The sequence below is a fragment of the Camelina sativa genome, chromosome 18 (genome assembly GCF_000633955.1).
Source record: "Camelina sativa cultivar DH55 chromosome 18, Cs, whole genome shotgun sequence".
In the NCBI taxonomy this organism is placed as follows: domain Eukaryota; kingdom Viridiplantae; phylum Streptophyta; class Magnoliopsida; order Brassicales; family Brassicaceae; genus Camelina; species Camelina sativa.
The window spans coordinates 18,268,589-18,285,034 of record NC_025702.1 but is presented as its reverse complement, the minus strand read 5'-3'; the positions used below and the strand labels follow the sequence as shown (position 1 = coordinate 18,285,034).

Sequence of the window (16,446 nt, the reverse complement as noted above, 5' to 3'; positions counted from 1 at the left end):
GCTGTAAATATTTTGTATTTATTATCTGACTATCTGTTTTTTTTCCTTTTTTTTCTGATAACAAATCTTGTTCTATTGGATGGGGTTCTATACGAGCGTTCCATACCGTCTCTTGGGATCAAAAGATTATCTTTTTTTTTTCCTTAACTAAAGCGTTATATGATATATAACTTATATCATCAACCTAAAGCAAGGTGAGTTGCCGTATTTTAAAAAAAAAAACAGTGGGGTTTCATAGTTAAGGTTTTGCATTTGTTGTTGTTGTAGGCGTCGATGACCGTTGGGATTTTCATAAAAATTAAATAGTGCATCATTACATTGTACTGTAATAAATTAAAAAAAGCAGCCATGTGCATCAAAAAAAATAAAAAAAAATGGTGGCCATATGCGAAGAGCTCTGATGCTAGCTTTGTAAAACCGACACGTGTCCATGAGAAAAAAAACAACAACACAGTTCACAATTTACAACACAACCCACGTGACTCAGACCTTTTTTCTTTTCTTTTCGAGATAAAGTTGTGTTTTTTTTTTATTTTCCTAGACAAAAAAAAAATAAAGTACACCATGTTCCGTACGGTACCCGTCCGTAAGAATAAGATCGAGAGTTTCTTTTTTCCCCGCTACATAAACTTTTTCCTAGACGTCTCCTTTTTCTTTTGCAACTTCTAACGCATTACTTAGTTTCGATTGATAATTTCATGCCTTTTCAAGTCTCCTTTTTTTTGCCTTTTCAAGTCTTTTTGAAATTCGTCTTTCGATAATGGAAATTTGACTAGGAGAGATCCATACTTATCAAAGTATACAGTACCTACTTTTAGCTTTTATCGTTGTGTTATTTTAATTATCAAAATCTTACATCAATATACTGCCGTATATATAAGGGGGAAAAATATATCTTGCTAGTTGCTTCTAGGGGTAACAATAATGAGTTGGCTTGTAGTGTATATCATTTGTATTTTGTATGATCAAAACTATTGTATATGTAAAGATTCAAAAGTTCCTATATATAGCTATTTGACCTTTTCTTAAATGATTAAAAGACGGTGGATATGGATTTTGATATGCATAAGTTTGTAGGGCCGTAGGGGCACTTGTGAATTACTAGATATGGTCATGTCTCTAGCTCTGATTGCGCTTATGTAAGGGAAGAAGAAGAGGTCGTCAAAGGCAACAAGAAGACAAAAAATTAAAGGATAATATTTTTCCGGGATTCCCTTGGATCTTTTGATAGAGATTCTTGCTAGATTGCCTGATAAATCGCTGATGAGGTACAAGTGCGTTTCAAAGTTATGCATGGTCTTCTCTTATATATCCGTTCTCGATATTTTAGCAATCATAACGTTATCTTACGGTCGCATCTCCACATCCATCACCTGGTCCTCGTCTATACATGAGTGATGAGTTTGGTGGACCACTTGGCGTGTAATTCAATGGATCTTTGCCACAACCCCCGTGAGTCTTTACTGCTGTCATTGTCTAGTAGTTGTGCTCTCTTTCGACCAAGATTTGACAATTCCATCGATGGGAGGACCCAACATGGTGGTTCTTCAAGTGAAAATAAGTTAATACAGATTGTTTCTATGGACAAAGAAGAAACTATTTTTCACGTCACATTGTAAATAAAACTATAAAACGTTACAACTTTTTAAGTAAAAAAATAAATTACGAAAAACTAGAGAAAAATGTTTTCAATATTGAACATGATCGAGTTTTTTTGAATAAGTAAAGTTGCTTGATGTCCCAAAAAGATACGTTAAACGCTGGCTGATGTTATTTATGGGCCGTTTAAGATGGGCTTTTGCATAAAAACCCACGAAATAGTATTCACGGATCCACTGGTTAGATTAGATTGGATGATGATATTACAGATTTGTCGTTTTTAATTTAAACTTTGGTTTTTATTTCTACAAAGTACAAAGTCTTCTGCGTTCTTCTGCGCACAAGGCAAGGCAAAGAGCTGCCCGAACCGAACAATCGGATTACTTCTATGGGTTCGCCGGATACACAAAATCGCCGCAACATCGCCGCCGAATTTCTCCAAAACACCGTTAGTTCAATCTCTTCCTCCATCATTCCTCTCTTCCCCCCCAAAACGGCGCCGTCTCGTGTATGCCTCCCACTAAGATTCACGGTATCAGACGATGTCTCCTCTTTCGAATCGACGGTCAAGAGCACATCATCCTCAGGCCTTAATTCAACGGTTAGGATATCGTCTCTGAGCTCAGACGGGAAACGCGGTGGACCTGCCTTCGTCGGTCAGGTCTTCAGTATGTGTGACCTTACTGGGACTGGTCTTATGGCTGTTTCTACTCACTTCGATATTCCTTTCATCTCCAAGAGGTTTATTATATTACTCTTCCTCTTCGTCCATTTGTTTCTCTCACTCTCGAAATTTCAAGTTCGATTCAGTTCCCATGAGCTAAGATTGTTCCTTTCTTGTACTTTACCATGGTTCCAAGTATTACCTCAAGTTTTCTAGGTCTATGTACTGTTTGTTTATTAGATTGAATCAGTGGCTTCAAGATATTGATGATTCAGGGATAGGTCAATACATCCATCCATTTTGTGGAACTAATCTGTAGACTCTGATTTTGTTTTTCTTCTCATATACAGAACACCTGAGTGGCTAAAGAAAATGTTTTCAACTATCACTAAGAGCGAGAGGAAAGGCCCTGTGTTCCGTTTTTTCATGGATCTTGGTGATGCAGGTGCATTGACACTTCTCTTTGTAAGCTTTTTATGTTTTTTATCCAGTAACAAAGTCTAGGTGCTACTTGCCTGTATATTCTTTTAGAGCTTTCTGGTTCTGAATTAGGCTGTAATATTCTGAAGGCATTTAAAAACACTGTCATTGCCTACAACTTCAAATTTTGTTTGTCTACTTGATATTTTGGGTTTGGATCTTTTCCTGACGTGATGTTTGTTTTCTCAGTTTCATATGTTAAAAAACTAAATATTCCAAGCGGAGTAGTTGGGGCTTGTCGGCTTGATTTGGCATATGAGCATTTCAAGGTAGGCCTCTATTGCAACTAGTATGCTGTTTTATACTACATAGTCTACATCTGAATTGTATGATTGAATGAATCAATTTTGTTTCATTTTCCTCAGGAGAAGCCTCACTTATTTCAGTTTGTTCCAAATGAGAGACAGGTAAAATCAGTAAATCACGTTAGTGTGATATGCATTTCTGGCATTTCTTTGCTCCCATTTAGTAACCTACTTCTAACTCAAATGGTTTCTGATTTGCAGGTGAAGGCTGCCAATAAACTTCTCAAGTCTATGCCACAAAATGGTGGGAAACAAAAGGTGGATGGCGTTCCTGTTTTCGGTGCTCAAAATTTGGACATCGCTGTTGCAACTGCAGATGGGATTAAGTGGTGAGCTTTTAGTAGTGCAAAACAATGTGAATTTGGCATCCTCTCCGTTTTATTAACTCCCTCCAAGTCGTACTATTTGAACACATGGCCTTTAAGTTTTCTTGTAGACTTGGCTGCAGTTTAATATGATAGTTGTGCAAAAAATTTCTTCTACATGAAAAATCCTGGGATTGTTTTTAGTATCTAATTCTATTAACCTTTACCAGGTATACCCCTTACTTCTTTGATAAAGCTGTGCTAGATAACATTCTTGAAGAGTCCGTAGATCAACATTTCCATACTTTAATACAAACCCGGCATGTGCAACGACGACGGGATGTTGTTGATGATAGCTTAGCATCAGAGGTTATGGAAGAGATGGGAGATAGCATGCTAGAGCCACCAGAGGTACACAAGTGATTCCATTTTTATTTTTTTTTGTCAACGCAATTGATTCTTGTTAGTTGTTATGATAAAATCGGAGTAGAATTTGTCAGTTGCTATGCCTATTATCCTGCTGGGTTCCTGTGGGTAGAGATCATGTTTCTTTATCCCTGGTAGCTTGTCGTTTTTAGCAGACGAAAGTATTGATCATGGCTATTCTTGGGTTATCTCTTGGGGTTGGTATTGGAGTTCTAGAAACTTATGGTATTTGTTCTCGTGTTAATCAAACTGTAGGTTCAAGAAGCCATGGAGGAGATTGGCACTTCCGGAATTCCTTTGAGTGTTGTGGCAAAGGCTGCAGAGATTCAGCTCTTATATGCGGTTGACAGAGTACTTCTAGGTAGTAGATGGTTTCGAAAAGCAACGGGGATCCAGCCAAAGTTACCTTATTTGGTTGATTCTTTTGAAAGAAGGTATGCTCTTGCATGTTTCATAATTTTTAAAGTCGTTTAATGAAAGATGTTAGTAATTTGGTCTCCGAGATGCATAGTAAAAGCATTTTTATGTCACATTGACACCAAAAACTGTGAAATTTGCTCAAGCAGAATGTGAAGTTTGGACATTTGACATAGAATTTCAGTTGTGTATGGTCTCAAAGTGAAAGTTATTTGAGGATTGACATAAAAGAATTTTGCGATAGTTCTGTGCTAATTGATGTGATTTACAGAGACCAACACTAAAAGTTATTCTCTCGTTGCTCTCAGGAGTGCATTCTCTATCCAAAGAGCGTCGTCAGGATCAACAAATAGATGTCTTGGTGATTCAGTAGAAACAGATACTTCCGCATCACTGCTAAGAGTAGAAGAAGGTGATAGTCTAAGGGAAGACGAAAAAAGAGAGCAAAATCTCTGGTTTCCTTTTTGGGATTGGCTTAATCACTCTGTGTCGAAAAAAGATCACGCTCATCATAAGGGCTCATCAGATCAAAGGTACTAGAAATTGCTCTCAAAACGTTGCTGAAGAGTGTAATAATCTTAAAACATGCATTGTTTTGGTTTACAGGGATATGGAATCTAGAGATAGAGAAATGCTGGAAAGTCCTTTCCTACCAAAGATAACAATGGTAGGGATTTCAACAGGAGAAGCAGCACAGATGAGCAAGGCAAATCTGAAGAAAACAATGGAAGATTTAACAGAAGACTTGGAGCAATCAGATGAAGGGAACGATCATGGTTCAAAACGTTATGACCCGCTAAAGATTGAAGAGAGAGATCCTCTATTTGTTGCAAACGTTGGAGATTACTACTCGGGTTTGGCTAAACCTGGTTCCGCTCGGTTGTCACGTCGAGGTGATGATGACCAGTAACGAAGCATATCCTAGAGGGTCATATAACATACACTTTGTATGAATTGTGCAAGCCTAGTTACTATTTTGTTGTATAAATTATATGTTGTCTAAATTCCAATTTGGTTCTATGTGATTGGTTAATAATGGGCTTTTTCAGTATAAAGTAAAAGATCCAACAATGGCCCAAGATTGAATTAACGACCAAAATAAAATCGTTAATAAAATAAACGAAATGATTGGTTTGAGAGCGTATCGACGAGATAGAAATAGATCGAGGAAACGAAGGAGCCGAGGAGGAGGAAAGAAAAATACTAGAATCTGTGTCTTGTGGATACGAAATTTCAAATTAAGTTTGTGGGAGAGAAACTCAGATAAACCTAGCACAAGATCTGTGTTGTGAAATTAGTGAGAGCAAAATCTCTAAATCGGTGGGAGATTGATTGAAGAACGGTAAGCGGCAAAATATGAAGACGACGAAAGGAGGGAAAGTGATGAACCCTACTGATGCTTTTCGCAAGGAGCAACGCAAGAGAGAAATTAAACGTGTAAGTGCTTTTTTTTTTCTCCATTTTTGAATTTGTCCCCATTTTTTGTTTTGTTGGTGCTTATTGACGAAATCGAATTGGGATTAATTGTTTTTTTTTTTGTAGCTCTGTGAGTTTTAGATCCAGCTTAAATTGCTTTGTTTTCTCGGTTTCGATTAGGTTCAGGTTTATAGCTGGTGATTTTAACATTTCGTTCAAGTGGAGGACTCTATATCCTAAATTATACTTTTTTTTTTGGTTGTTTAAGCATTAGAGAAATTAATATTTGGATGCTCAGACTCGTTTAGGTCAATAGCTTTGCTGTAGCTAAGATAGTAGCAAAATTTCAGACTCGTTTGGTATGTGTCTATTTATGGCTTATGTTCTTACCATTTGACACTTATCTTTTGGTTACAGAACAAGAAAGAGAGACAGAAGGTAAGAGAAGTTGGAATTTTGAAGAAAGATCCTGAACAGATCAAGGAACAGATCAGGAAACTTGATATGTCAAGTAAGTTTTTGCTCTCCTTCTATAAAAAAATCTCACTTTATATATGCTCTGTGTTGCTACTGTTGAGGGTTTTGATCAAGCTTCGAATTAATTATGTCTTTTTTAGTTTCGTAGTAATTTTCGGCTTACAGGTTTCACGTGTGTGTATCTCTACAGCCCCAAAAGAAATTTACAGTTTCTTTTTCCAGTATTGTAGCCTCTATACAAACTAATACAGAGTTGATATTTTGATTGGTGTAGAGGCTGAAGGTGCTTTGGACAAAGCAAGAAAACATAAAAAGAGACAGCTTGAAGATACTCTCAAAATGGTGGTCAAGAAGAGAAAGGTATTTCTCTACTAGAGTTAGCTTTTTTTTCCTTGGCCCTTACACGTACTCCCAGCTTATTGGTATTTGTTGTCTTCTTATTCTTTTGTATCTTTTGTTTTCACAGGAATATGATGAGAAAAAGAAGGAGCAAGGTGAGGCCACAACCTCTGTTATGTTCAGGTAATTACTTGTTCTATCATGTTAGTTTCATTTTCTGTAAATATTGATTGTTAAGATGTCATCGGCTTTCTGTTAGATATATGTATAACCTGTTTGTCTCTTCTATGCAGTCATCTACCCCCTCAACGAAGAGCAACCGGCGAAGAGGACTTAAAACCAGAGGTACTTAGTTTGTTTTCTTTCTGTTCCCCCTGCTTGATTTCAAAAACCTCTTCTCACTTTTCTGCATATTATGACAGGACTCTGTTTACTATCACCCTACGTTGAACCCAACTGGTGCAACACTCCCTGGAAAGCCACCAATGTATAATTCATCAATAGGTATGTCTTTTGTTAATGCTGCTTCTTACAAATCAAAACACTCCTTTTTCCTACTTCCTTTTATTTAATCGTAAAAAGGATTTTTTAAAACGTTGTTCAGGGACTAGTATCTCCTCAGATGGTGCTGCTTCATCTAGTGGTGCTGCATTGTCTTCTATTACCGATTCAGAAGATTCAGTCCTAGTTGCTCCTCCTCCGCTTCCCCCACTCCCTCCTCTACCGGATGGAAATAATACTTTAGCTGCTTCTTTGCCACCAACTACGGGCGTTACTTTGCCACATCCACTATTTCCACCCCCACCTCCGGGGCCACCGCCAAAAGAGCAGGATTTGGTTCGTCCTCCTCTTCCTCCTGGTCTAAGTGGAAATGAAGATGATGGTAGATTCCCTGAATCATCCGATCTAACCTTCAACAATCGCAAGGTAACACCTCATTCTGTTATTGATAGCTGTCTTAAATTGGTGCAATGTACGTGTTTTCGTGTATCAGATGGATAAAAGATTGAAATTTGATTACATTTTTTTCGTATTTATTGTGCAGAACGCTAATATAACTTCAGTCCCTCCTCCCCCACCACCTGGCCTTCCATCAGGTCCTCCAAGCAACGAATCAGAGAGTGTTCCTTCAGAATGTAATGAGAGTAGTTTCCAAAATGCTAAGATGGTTGCACCACCCCCACCACCACCATTACATCAGCAACATCAATCAACATTTGCAGGAGGTGCTCCTTCACTCACTAGTTTTCAAACTGATGTTCATCTGCCTCCAGGAATGCGTTTTCCACCTCCACCGCCTCCGCTCGATATGCATCCTGGAATGTTGGGTGGTCATCATATCCATCATATCCCAAGGCCACCGTTTGGCCCACCGCCTGGACCTCCTACAATGGTGAGACCACCGCTTCCACCAGGACCACCGCCGTCTAGTTATCAAGACGGTCAAGCAATGATCAGACCATATGTACCAAACAAGCCATCTTATGTGAAATCTGCTGCTCCTACTGTTGTCCGGAGACCACTCGCCCAACACACACCTGAGCTTACATCAATGGTGAGTTACATGAATTGGCCACACCGTTTTGGTATGTGTCATTTGAACTCTCTGTATCAAATCAAATACTTTATTTGTTGTTGTTGTTGTGCAGGTTCCTGCGTCCGTTCGAGTCAAAAGAGAATCATTAGCTGTGACTAAACCAAAGCCAAAGACATCGATGACCACGAGCTTGGGTTTTAGACCAAGAGCTATTGCGTCTGCTGCACCTGTGAAGGTAGAGTCAGCCAAGACATCTGCAGCTTCAAAGCCACAGAGCATTGATGATTCTTACACAGCTTTCTTAGAGGACATGAAAGCTCTTGGAGCACTTGATGGATAAACTTAATGGTCTTATTATTTGTCTTCAAACAAAGCTATTTTGGTGTTGTTGGATTAAGAATATTGGAGAAGTAAAAAGATTGTTATATGAACTTAACTCGCTAACAGTTGTCTACATTACCGGTTACAAAGAAAAGAAAAAATAACGCATATTTTTGAGTTTAGAGCAATACATTGTTGAAAAGCATTTTCTAAAGTAGAAAAGGCTATGGCATATTTTAAGGAATAAGAGACCATTGGTTGAAATTTCTTACCAATAATTTGATGGAATTCGAATTCCCCCTTTCGGAGGGTACTCTTGGACACTAGTGCGTTGTGTTTCGAGTTTTTGTTATTTTGTCATTAGAATTTTGCCATTGGAATTTAGTGCAACCTTTTTCTGTTTTTGGGTTGAAAATTAGTGTAACCTACTTCCTTGTCACTGCGGCAATAAGATTTACGAGATCTTTTGGTTTAGAAGAAACCAATTATCCAAAGAACTAAATAATACTCATAGATTTTGCTTTATTATTGTTGACTACAGTTTTCAGACAATACCTTAACCTGTACTTTGAGACACACATGTACAAAGTCTAATCGGGATGAGCATGTCATGGATGATGTACGATTTTTTTTTTCCTAGGTCAACAAAGACTTTTCAGTTGAGAGACAAAAATTTGGAAGTGGTCGAGTTTGTGTATTTTTAAAAAATAAAGTTAAAAAATTGTATCCTTTAGTCAAAAAGGAAAAAAGCAAAATCTTATCTGCATTTGATAGTGATATATATAAATAGTGTGTGAATATAACCACACGATTCTATCTAGGTTAAAGTTGATATGGAATATCTCAACACCTAACACCATAAATGTGTGCTTTCATTTTGCATTATTTTCTTATTCATACATGTATGCATTGAGAACGCATTACACTATTTAATATATATAAAAGTCTTGTTTTACTTTGGCCGCCGAACGAGAGGAATCACTATGTGCAAATCCACATGGAAGCAACTATCAATATCTCTAATAAACCAAAGTGGTGCCGATTTTTTCTCAACGAACTTACAAATGAATATGAAAACCTTACAAGTTTTTGTTAGAGAGTTAACCCCTTTATAAAATATTACAACATACAAACTTTATCTTGTTCTTACTAAACATTTTATTCCATCATCTGCATGGATCATATCATTTATCCTATCTAATGACATGGTTGATGAGTGCATTGTAGTCCAGTAATTCTATCACTGTTGATTGAAGATAAAGAAAGATTTGCATTACATAGATCACATTAAAACTCACATAAACTGATTAATTTTCCTCAGACTGTCTAGAAAGCAAGTGGAACTCATTTTTACCTTCTAGAAATTCATCGTAACCTAATTAACATATATACATTCATTCATGATAAAGAAGTGGACTGTTTCAGAAGTCAAATGGGTTCATTAATGAAATTAAAGTCCATGCCGTTGAATAAACTCAATTTTCATAAAGTAAGTGAGAAGTAGGAAATGTAATTAAGAGAAAATGTCGTCAAGTAGATCCAATTGGCAGTTGGCATTTATTTGCATTTTTATTTTGCTCCAGGATACTTAAGTATTTACCCCCATCTAGATCATCTTTAAGAAAACAAGAAAACTAGTGAGACTGCAAATTAGAATTAAAATTTGTGGACCATGATTTAATCTGCTCCGACATGGCCCGCTTTGATATTCAGACTATAGCTTTATAGTTGGCTCTCTAAGTTAACGATGAATTATTTAGTATAATAGTCGTAGTGGGTTGTTCAAGTTATTCGGTTGTCTTTCATGGTTCGATCATCTCACTTTTAAAGCTTTTGGTACGTTTGTATCTATTGTATATGCCTTATTACTATAGATTTTTTAAGTCGGCAGACAAAACTTAATCAGTTTTTCTCATCTGCTATTATAAAATTTTCTAACTGGTCAATGTATCCGATTTAGCAAAAAGCACTCTTAAGAATTATTTATCACTGGACGTCTAGAATAGAGATGACAAGCGATTTTTGAAATATAGAAAAAGGAATGTTGAGTCTTGTATGACATTTAAATAAATAGAAACTTTGTAAAGCGTGTGAGAAAAGGGGAAATGCGAAGCAACCTAACAAAAGATATAAATATTTGGTGATCAGGTAAAAAGATGTAAAATTAATGTTCACATGGATGTCGAAATTGACCCCAATGTTCATGTTAGGTAATGCTAAAGTATTAACATGGTTAACATACGTAAGGGGACGGCCATTATTTAATTAATTAAGTCTGTCATATAGTCATTTATACCCAAATCTAGAAGAAATAGATCATACAATACAATAGACATGATATGAAGGAAAAAAAGAAGATCGTAGAACATACTTAAATACGAATACAAGACATAAATTGTTCTCTGTTGGCTATCTAAATGATTGAATGTCTAAGCCTTGGTCTCTTTACTAGTATACGAAAATATTTGCGTTTAGAGAATTCTATAAACGCCAACTCATCCCGGACTCGACACCCTATTACTGGTTTTGATAAGAAGAGCTTGGCTGAGTTGCTTAAAAAATCATTTAACTAGAAAAAACAATTAATTGAGTTGATCGAGAGAACTACTAGTAGAGTAGAGAGAAACTCGCACATATATGTATATGATTGTTAATGGATTTATTGCTTGTAGTTTTCTTCATATAGTTTCCATCATAAAATAAGTTAGAAAACTATGTCATATTTCTTTTAAATTATTATAAAAAAAAATACAAAATTCAAAAGTATTTTCGAAAATCAAAACTTCGAGAAGGATTGGGGGTTGACAAATTCATATAACCAATCGACTTTAATAATTTTGAGATAGACAAATTAGCGTAACCGTTTCACCCTATCCAAGAATTAATTCTTTTCACTCCTAATGTATATGCTTTCTTTAATATTTTGACAAAAAAAAATTTCAACGTCTATTTCGTATTTAGACACAACTATGTTCCTATGGTCCTCCTACACACACATATATAGCTTTGAGTCTCCTCTTTTGAGAGAGAGAGAGAGAGAGAGAGAGAGAGAGAATTGTGTTGTTGTATAGTTCCAATAATGGCAAAGACGAATCAATCCATCACTATCTTCTGTTCCCTTCTTCTGATTCTACTCTCTGCAACAACTTCTCATCCTCTTTGCTCTGATTCAAGTAAGTACTGTCCTCTGTCTTAATGTCGTTTTGAGTCTATTTATGTCGTTTTGATGGGTTTTTTTTTTTTTTCGTCTTCTTGTCAGAGACTCCAGTCAACAACAACGAGACACTCCAGTTCTGCGATTCCTACACAGGACGTTCTTGCTGCACTTCCAAAGATGATCTTCAATTGCAGAATCGCTTCAACTCAATGAACATCTCTGACGATTCAAACTGTTCCTCCCTTCTCAAATCCATCCTCTGTGCTGTAAGTCTAAATCAAATCCACTCTAGTATTGATCTGGTTGAAGCTATTGATTCTGAACTTCTTGAGTGTTATTTTTTTTTTCCTTAGAAATGTGATCAGTCCTCAGGACAACTGTTTGATGATAATTCTGAAATCCCAATTCTATGCAACTCAACTTCACAAGACTTATGCTCAAAACTATGGGATTCATGTCAGAACATCTCCATTGTCTCTTCTCCCTTTAGTCCCACTCTACTAGGTGGTGGTACTTCGCCTCCATCTTCCTCTAATTCATCGACGTTAACCGATCTTTGGAAATCCCAAACCGAATTCTGTACCGCCTTTGGTGGATCATCATCTCAAACCAACATAACCAAATGCTTCAATGGTAAACCGGTTAACAAAGACACTGGCGATGATGTAAAGCCACCTAAAGGAATATGTCTTGAGAAGATAGCAACCGGGTCTTACTTAAACATGGTTGCTCATCCTGATGGTTCGAACCGGGCCTTTTTCTCTAACCAACCTGGTAAGATTTGGTTAGGAACAATACCGGATCAAGATTCAGGTAAACCGATGGAAATTGACGAATCGAGTCCTTTTGTTGATATTACCGATCAAGTCAGTTTCGATACGCAGTTTGGTATGATGGGGATGGCGTTTCATCCTAAGTTCGCAGAGAACGGGAGGTTTTTCGCGTCTTTTAACTGCGATAAGGTTAAATCTCCTGGATGCTCTGGTCGTTGTGCTTGCAATTCTGATGTAAATTGTGATCCTTCTAAGCTACCTAAAGACGATGGCGCGCAGCCTTGTCGTCATCAGACCGTTGTGGCTGAGTATACTGCTAACGGTACTTCCTCGAGTCCAACGGTAAGTTTCAAAACCCTAAAACATATTCAAGATTTGATTTCAACAAAAAACCTGAGTTTCTTGGAGATCAAGATTCTAAAAGAGATTGTTGCTTTTTATGATTGTGTAGGCAAAGATTGGTAAAGCCTCTGCAGTGAGGAGGATTTTCACTATGGGACTTCCGTATTCTTCATCTCACGGTGGTCAGATTCTCTTTGGACCTGATGGTTATTTGTATCTCATGACTGGTGACGGAGGAGGAGTTTCAGATACTCACAACTTTGCACAGAACAAGAAGTCGTTGCTTGGCAAAATCTTGAGGCTTGATGTTGATGTTATGCCAAGTTAAGTGGCGATATCGATCTCTAAAGCATTGTATTTGGGAGTTTTGATTTGGTCTTTTTAACTCTTATTTATTGTGTGATTGATACTCTGCAGGCGTATCTGAAATCTCTAAGCTTGGTTTATGGGGAAACTACTCTATCCCAAAGAACAATCCTTTCCAAGGAAATGAAAATGAGCAGCCTGAGATTTGGGCTTTAGGGCTACGAAATCCATGGCGTTGCAGCTTTGATTCCGAAAGACCAGATTACTTCTTGTGCGCCGATGTTGGAAAGGTTTGTTTTTCTTTTCTTACGGCTCACGCATCCAACTCTGTGATGATGCAGAGTTTCTCATGAATAGATTGCTGTGTGTAAAAAATGTAACAGGATACATATGAAGAAGTTGATATCATAACAATGGGTGGAAACTATGGCTGGAGAACTTACGAAGGCCCTTATGTTTTCTCACCGTTATCGCCTTTCGGAAGAAATGTTTCCTCGGACTCAAACCTGACATTCCCAATTCTCGGTTACAACCACTCTGAAGTGAACAAGCATGAAGGATCAGCTTCCATAATTGGAGGTTACTTCTATCGATCCAACACTGATCCTTGCTCTTATGGAACGTAAGTCAAAAAACTAAACCATATATAAACACTAAATCTGAAGCCCTAAATCACTAAATCCTCAAACCCTTTTGTTCCAGGTACTTGTATGCAGATCTTTATGCAAACGCAATGTGGGCAGCGATCGAATCACCAAAAGATAGTGGAAACTTCACGGACTCTCTAATACCGTTTAGTTGCAGCAAGGATTCGCCTATGAAGTGTACCGCGGCTCCAGGAGGTGCTAGCTCAGGACCTGCTCTTGGTTACATCTACTCTTTTGGACAAGACAATAACAAGGACATACATTTGCTCACGAGCTCTGGTGTGTACCGAATTGTCCGTCCTAGTCGTTGTAACTTAGCTTGCTCCAAGGAAAACACTACCGCTTCTGCTGGAAAACAGAGCCCTGCTGCTCCATCTCCTCAGCTTTTACCTTCTTCCGCAAGAAAGCTCTGTTTCTCTGTGTTTTTGTTATTGTCGTCGTTCTTTTTGCTGTTTCTAACAGTGTTAGATTAGTACGATGATTGTTTCAGACTCTGTTTTGTAACAGTTCTTATTGATATTGTTCAAAAACTGATTGCTTATATATAATATTATAAGAGATCATATATAATATTACTCATCAAAATTTCCAATAAGAATCCATCCAAGATTGACAACGTAATCTAAGTATAATATTACAATAAGAGGACATATATTCAACGATTAATTCTTTTTCTGGTAACATAAGTAAAATAAAATTATTAAAAAAAATAGTTTCATTGTATTACACACTATTATTGAAGTTAACAACAATTAAATCTTGATAATCAAGCTAGGAAGAAAATAATAATATTGGCATTGTTTCCAAGTCGAGTATGCTTTTCACTCTAATCATAAGCTTCAAAAGATCTTGGCATTCAAGTTTCCAAGTGCAGTATGCTTTCACACTTATCCATATGCTGGAAAAATAAATATAAGCTGGTCTTAACAAGCTTACGAAACCAGTGTTCCGGTATACCTCTAATCCAAACCTTGCTCAAATCAGTCTTTTGTAGATCATAATAAATAATGTACTAAGGGGAAATCAAAGGAATGGTGACAAGATAACCTTTCCGTCTTGAGTTGTACCTTCTACCGTAAAAAAATCAATGTTGTTACAACTGACCAAATGCAACTGACAAGGCTTCAAAACCAAAGATGTTCTCGACCATCTTCCAGCAACTTCCAAGACCCATAAGTCCACCAAACCCTTTTGTGATAGATTGGTATGATCAAAAACAGCTGGTTTTCCATCATACTCTATAAATCCCACAGACTGACCATATGAAGACACCACAGGAGGAGGTGCTTTGATTATACTGAACTTTTCAGACCTAACGTCAAAACTGACAACGATATCGCCACCCTTAGAAGTAGAAGCCAAATAATATACAACTCCATCGATGCACAGTCCTATTCTTGTAGGAAGATGATGAGGTTGACCAAACTCAATTCGTTTCCAGGAACTTCCAGGTTCTAGTACGAATTAGACCCAATGCTCTGAGGTTAATATCCTAAATCTTTTTGGGGATACTACAACAGTGCAAACTACTTTGTATTGATCAAGAACAGGATCGTGTCCAAAAAAGTAGAGGACAGTATTACGGTAGTATTCTTGAGCAAAGATGTTGGAATCGACTGCTGGTAAGGTTACACTCTGGAAGGGATGATGGTTTTTTTACAGTGAATTTAGGGTAGTACAAGAAGGTATTTTGGGTAAGGGAAAAGAAGGTATGGGAAGCATTTAAGACAAGAACAAAGGTTATATGAAAGAAAAGGAGGGATATGTGAAGTTAATGTTTGTTTTCTCCCAAGAACATGTTCACGAGTTCGTTAAAGTCTTTGGTCTTCTGATTTAAAAGCTTATATAAGTATTGTCCCTACAACAAAAAAAAAATAGAAAATCTCTTTCTCTATGCATATATTTAAACAAGTATACACGTTTACATATATATAGACATAGGAATGTGTATGTGTATTACATGTATAAACATGATAAGAACACCTTCAAGGTGAAGATTATGCAGTGATCACTGATCAGGTTTCTTGCAACAACCTGTGAATCGAATTTCCGGCATAAATCCAGGTTCCTGTTGAAATTATATCATCAATGGTGTCTGTCTGTCACAAGAAACGCGTAATCACCTATTTTTTACATGCTCGGTTTCGGCTGAAGTTTGGACTGGTCTCGCATCAAAACTTCTAGGAACAAAATTCACCACAGACTGGGACACCATTCAGACTCTGCTCACAGACAACACTTTGGGGGAAAGCTGCTCTGTTTCTGGTCCGCTACACATTTCAAGCTTCATTGTATTCTATTTGGAGGGAAAGAAACAACCGTCGACATGGAGAACTGGATATATCCCCAGCTCTCCTCGTCAAAAGACTGGATAGGCAAATTCGGAATCGCCTCCTATCCCTTCAAGACGACAACAGAGTCGTTGGATGCATGGAACTATGGCTAGCAACGCATTGAGTCAGGCCCTTTTGTTTTAATTAGTCTCTCAAATGTCAAATCAGACATACTATCAAACATTTAAATCTAGGCTGCACTTGATGTAAAACAGTTTTTTCGAATAAATTTTACATTTTATTAAAAAAAAAAAAAAAAAAATGGTGTCTGTCTGTCTGATATCTATTATGGCCTGTTTTGTTTTGAACTATTGGAGCTTTGAAAAGATTAAAAGTAGGATTGGCTTTTAGGTACCTGTTACTATCTGTCCTGCAGGAGCTCTGGTTTCCATAGTCTAAGTGGGTTGCCTCACCGAGTTCTTCTTTTGCTTGATCTCTCTGTCAAGAAAAGGAAGATTTTGGAGTTGGTTAATATGATACATAGTAGGGACAATTCGATAAGTTTTTTGGAAGAAAGTTGAATTACCTTTGGGTCTAGAGGGAAATTTTTCTTTCTGCTGTGGTTTTCTTTGGCTATCCTACTTTTTGAGGAATCAGTTCGC

At 37.3% G+C, this 16,446-nt stretch overlaps 3 protein-coding genes and 1 pseudogene across 3 annotated transcripts; 3 read left to right on the top strand and 1 right to left on the bottom strand.

Annotated features, from left to right (window-relative positions):
* Positions 1,911-5,229, top strand: LOC104762398. Its single transcript, XM_010485677.2, has 9 exons — positions 1,911-2,340; positions 2,614-2,708; positions 2,933-3,012; positions 3,109-3,150; positions 3,250-3,377; positions 3,584-3,764; positions 4,035-4,213; positions 4,505-4,729; positions 4,803-5,229. Exons 1-9 carry the CDS (start codon positions 1,988-1,990, stop codon positions 5,104-5,106), a joined length of 1,587 nt encoding a protein of 528 aa, XP_010483979.1. The 5' UTR covers positions 1,911-1,987; the 3' UTR covers positions 5,107-5,229.
* On the top strand, positions 5,335-8,456 carry LOC104762397 (WW domain-binding protein 11). The gene is made up of 9 exons (XM_010485676.2): positions 5,335-5,633; positions 6,030-6,123; positions 6,364-6,449; positions 6,556-6,611; positions 6,722-6,773; positions 6,851-6,932; positions 7,033-7,355; positions 7,474-7,983; positions 8,078-8,456. Exons 1-9 carry the CDS (start codon positions 5,553-5,555, stop codon positions 8,303-8,305), a joined length of 1,512 nt encoding a protein of 503 aa, XP_010483978.1. The 5' UTR covers positions 5,335-5,552; the 3' UTR covers positions 8,306-8,456.
* On the top strand, positions 11,294-14,081 carry LOC104762396 (HIPL2 protein). Its single transcript, XM_010485675.2, has 7 exons — positions 11,294-11,459; positions 11,546-11,709; positions 11,797-12,558; positions 12,668-12,881; positions 12,976-13,154; positions 13,248-13,486; positions 13,567-14,081. The coding sequence occupies exons 1-7, from the start codon at positions 11,366-11,368 to the stop codon at positions 13,982-13,984; spliced, it is 2,070 nt and encodes a 689-aa protein (XP_010483977.1). The 5' UTR covers positions 11,294-11,365; the 3' UTR covers positions 13,985-14,081.
* On the bottom strand, positions 14,368-15,801 carry LOC109130524 (annotated as a pseudogene).

Coding starts and splice junctions, on each gene's coding strand:
- LOC104762397 (XM_010485676.2), top strand. CDS start 5,553: ATGAAGACGACGAAAGGAGGGAAAGTGATGAACCCTACTGATGCTTTT. Junction 6,124..6,363: donor CAGGAAACTTGATATGTCAA/GTAAGTTTTTGC, acceptor TGATTGGTGTAG/AGGCTGAAGGTGCTTTGGAC. Junction 6,933..7,032: donor AATGTATAATTCATCAATAG/GTATGTCTTTTG, acceptor AACGTTGTTCAG/GGACTAGTATCTCCTCAGAT.
- LOC104762398 (XM_010485677.2), top strand. CDS start 1,988: ATGGGTTCGCCGGATACACAAAATCGCCGCAACATCGCCGCCGAATTT. Junction 3,378..3,583: donor ACTGCAGATGGGATTAAGTG/GTGAGCTTTTAG, acceptor AACCTTTACCAG/GTATACCCCTTACTTCTTTG. Junction 4,214..4,504: donor GTTGATTCTTTTGAAAGAAG/GTATGCTCTTGC, acceptor CGTTGCTCTCAG/GAGTGCATTCTCTATCCAAA.
- LOC104762396 (XM_010485675.2), top strand. CDS start 11,366: ATGGCAAAGACGAATCAATCCATCACTATCTTCTGTTCCCTTCTTCTG. Junction 12,882..12,975: donor TGATGTTGATGTTATGCCAA/GTTAAGTGGCGA, acceptor GATACTCTGCAG/GCGTATCTGAAATCTCTAAG. Junction 13,155..13,247: donor TGTGCGCCGATGTTGGAAAG/GTTTGTTTTTCT, acceptor AAAATGTAACAG/GATACATATGAAGAAGTTGA.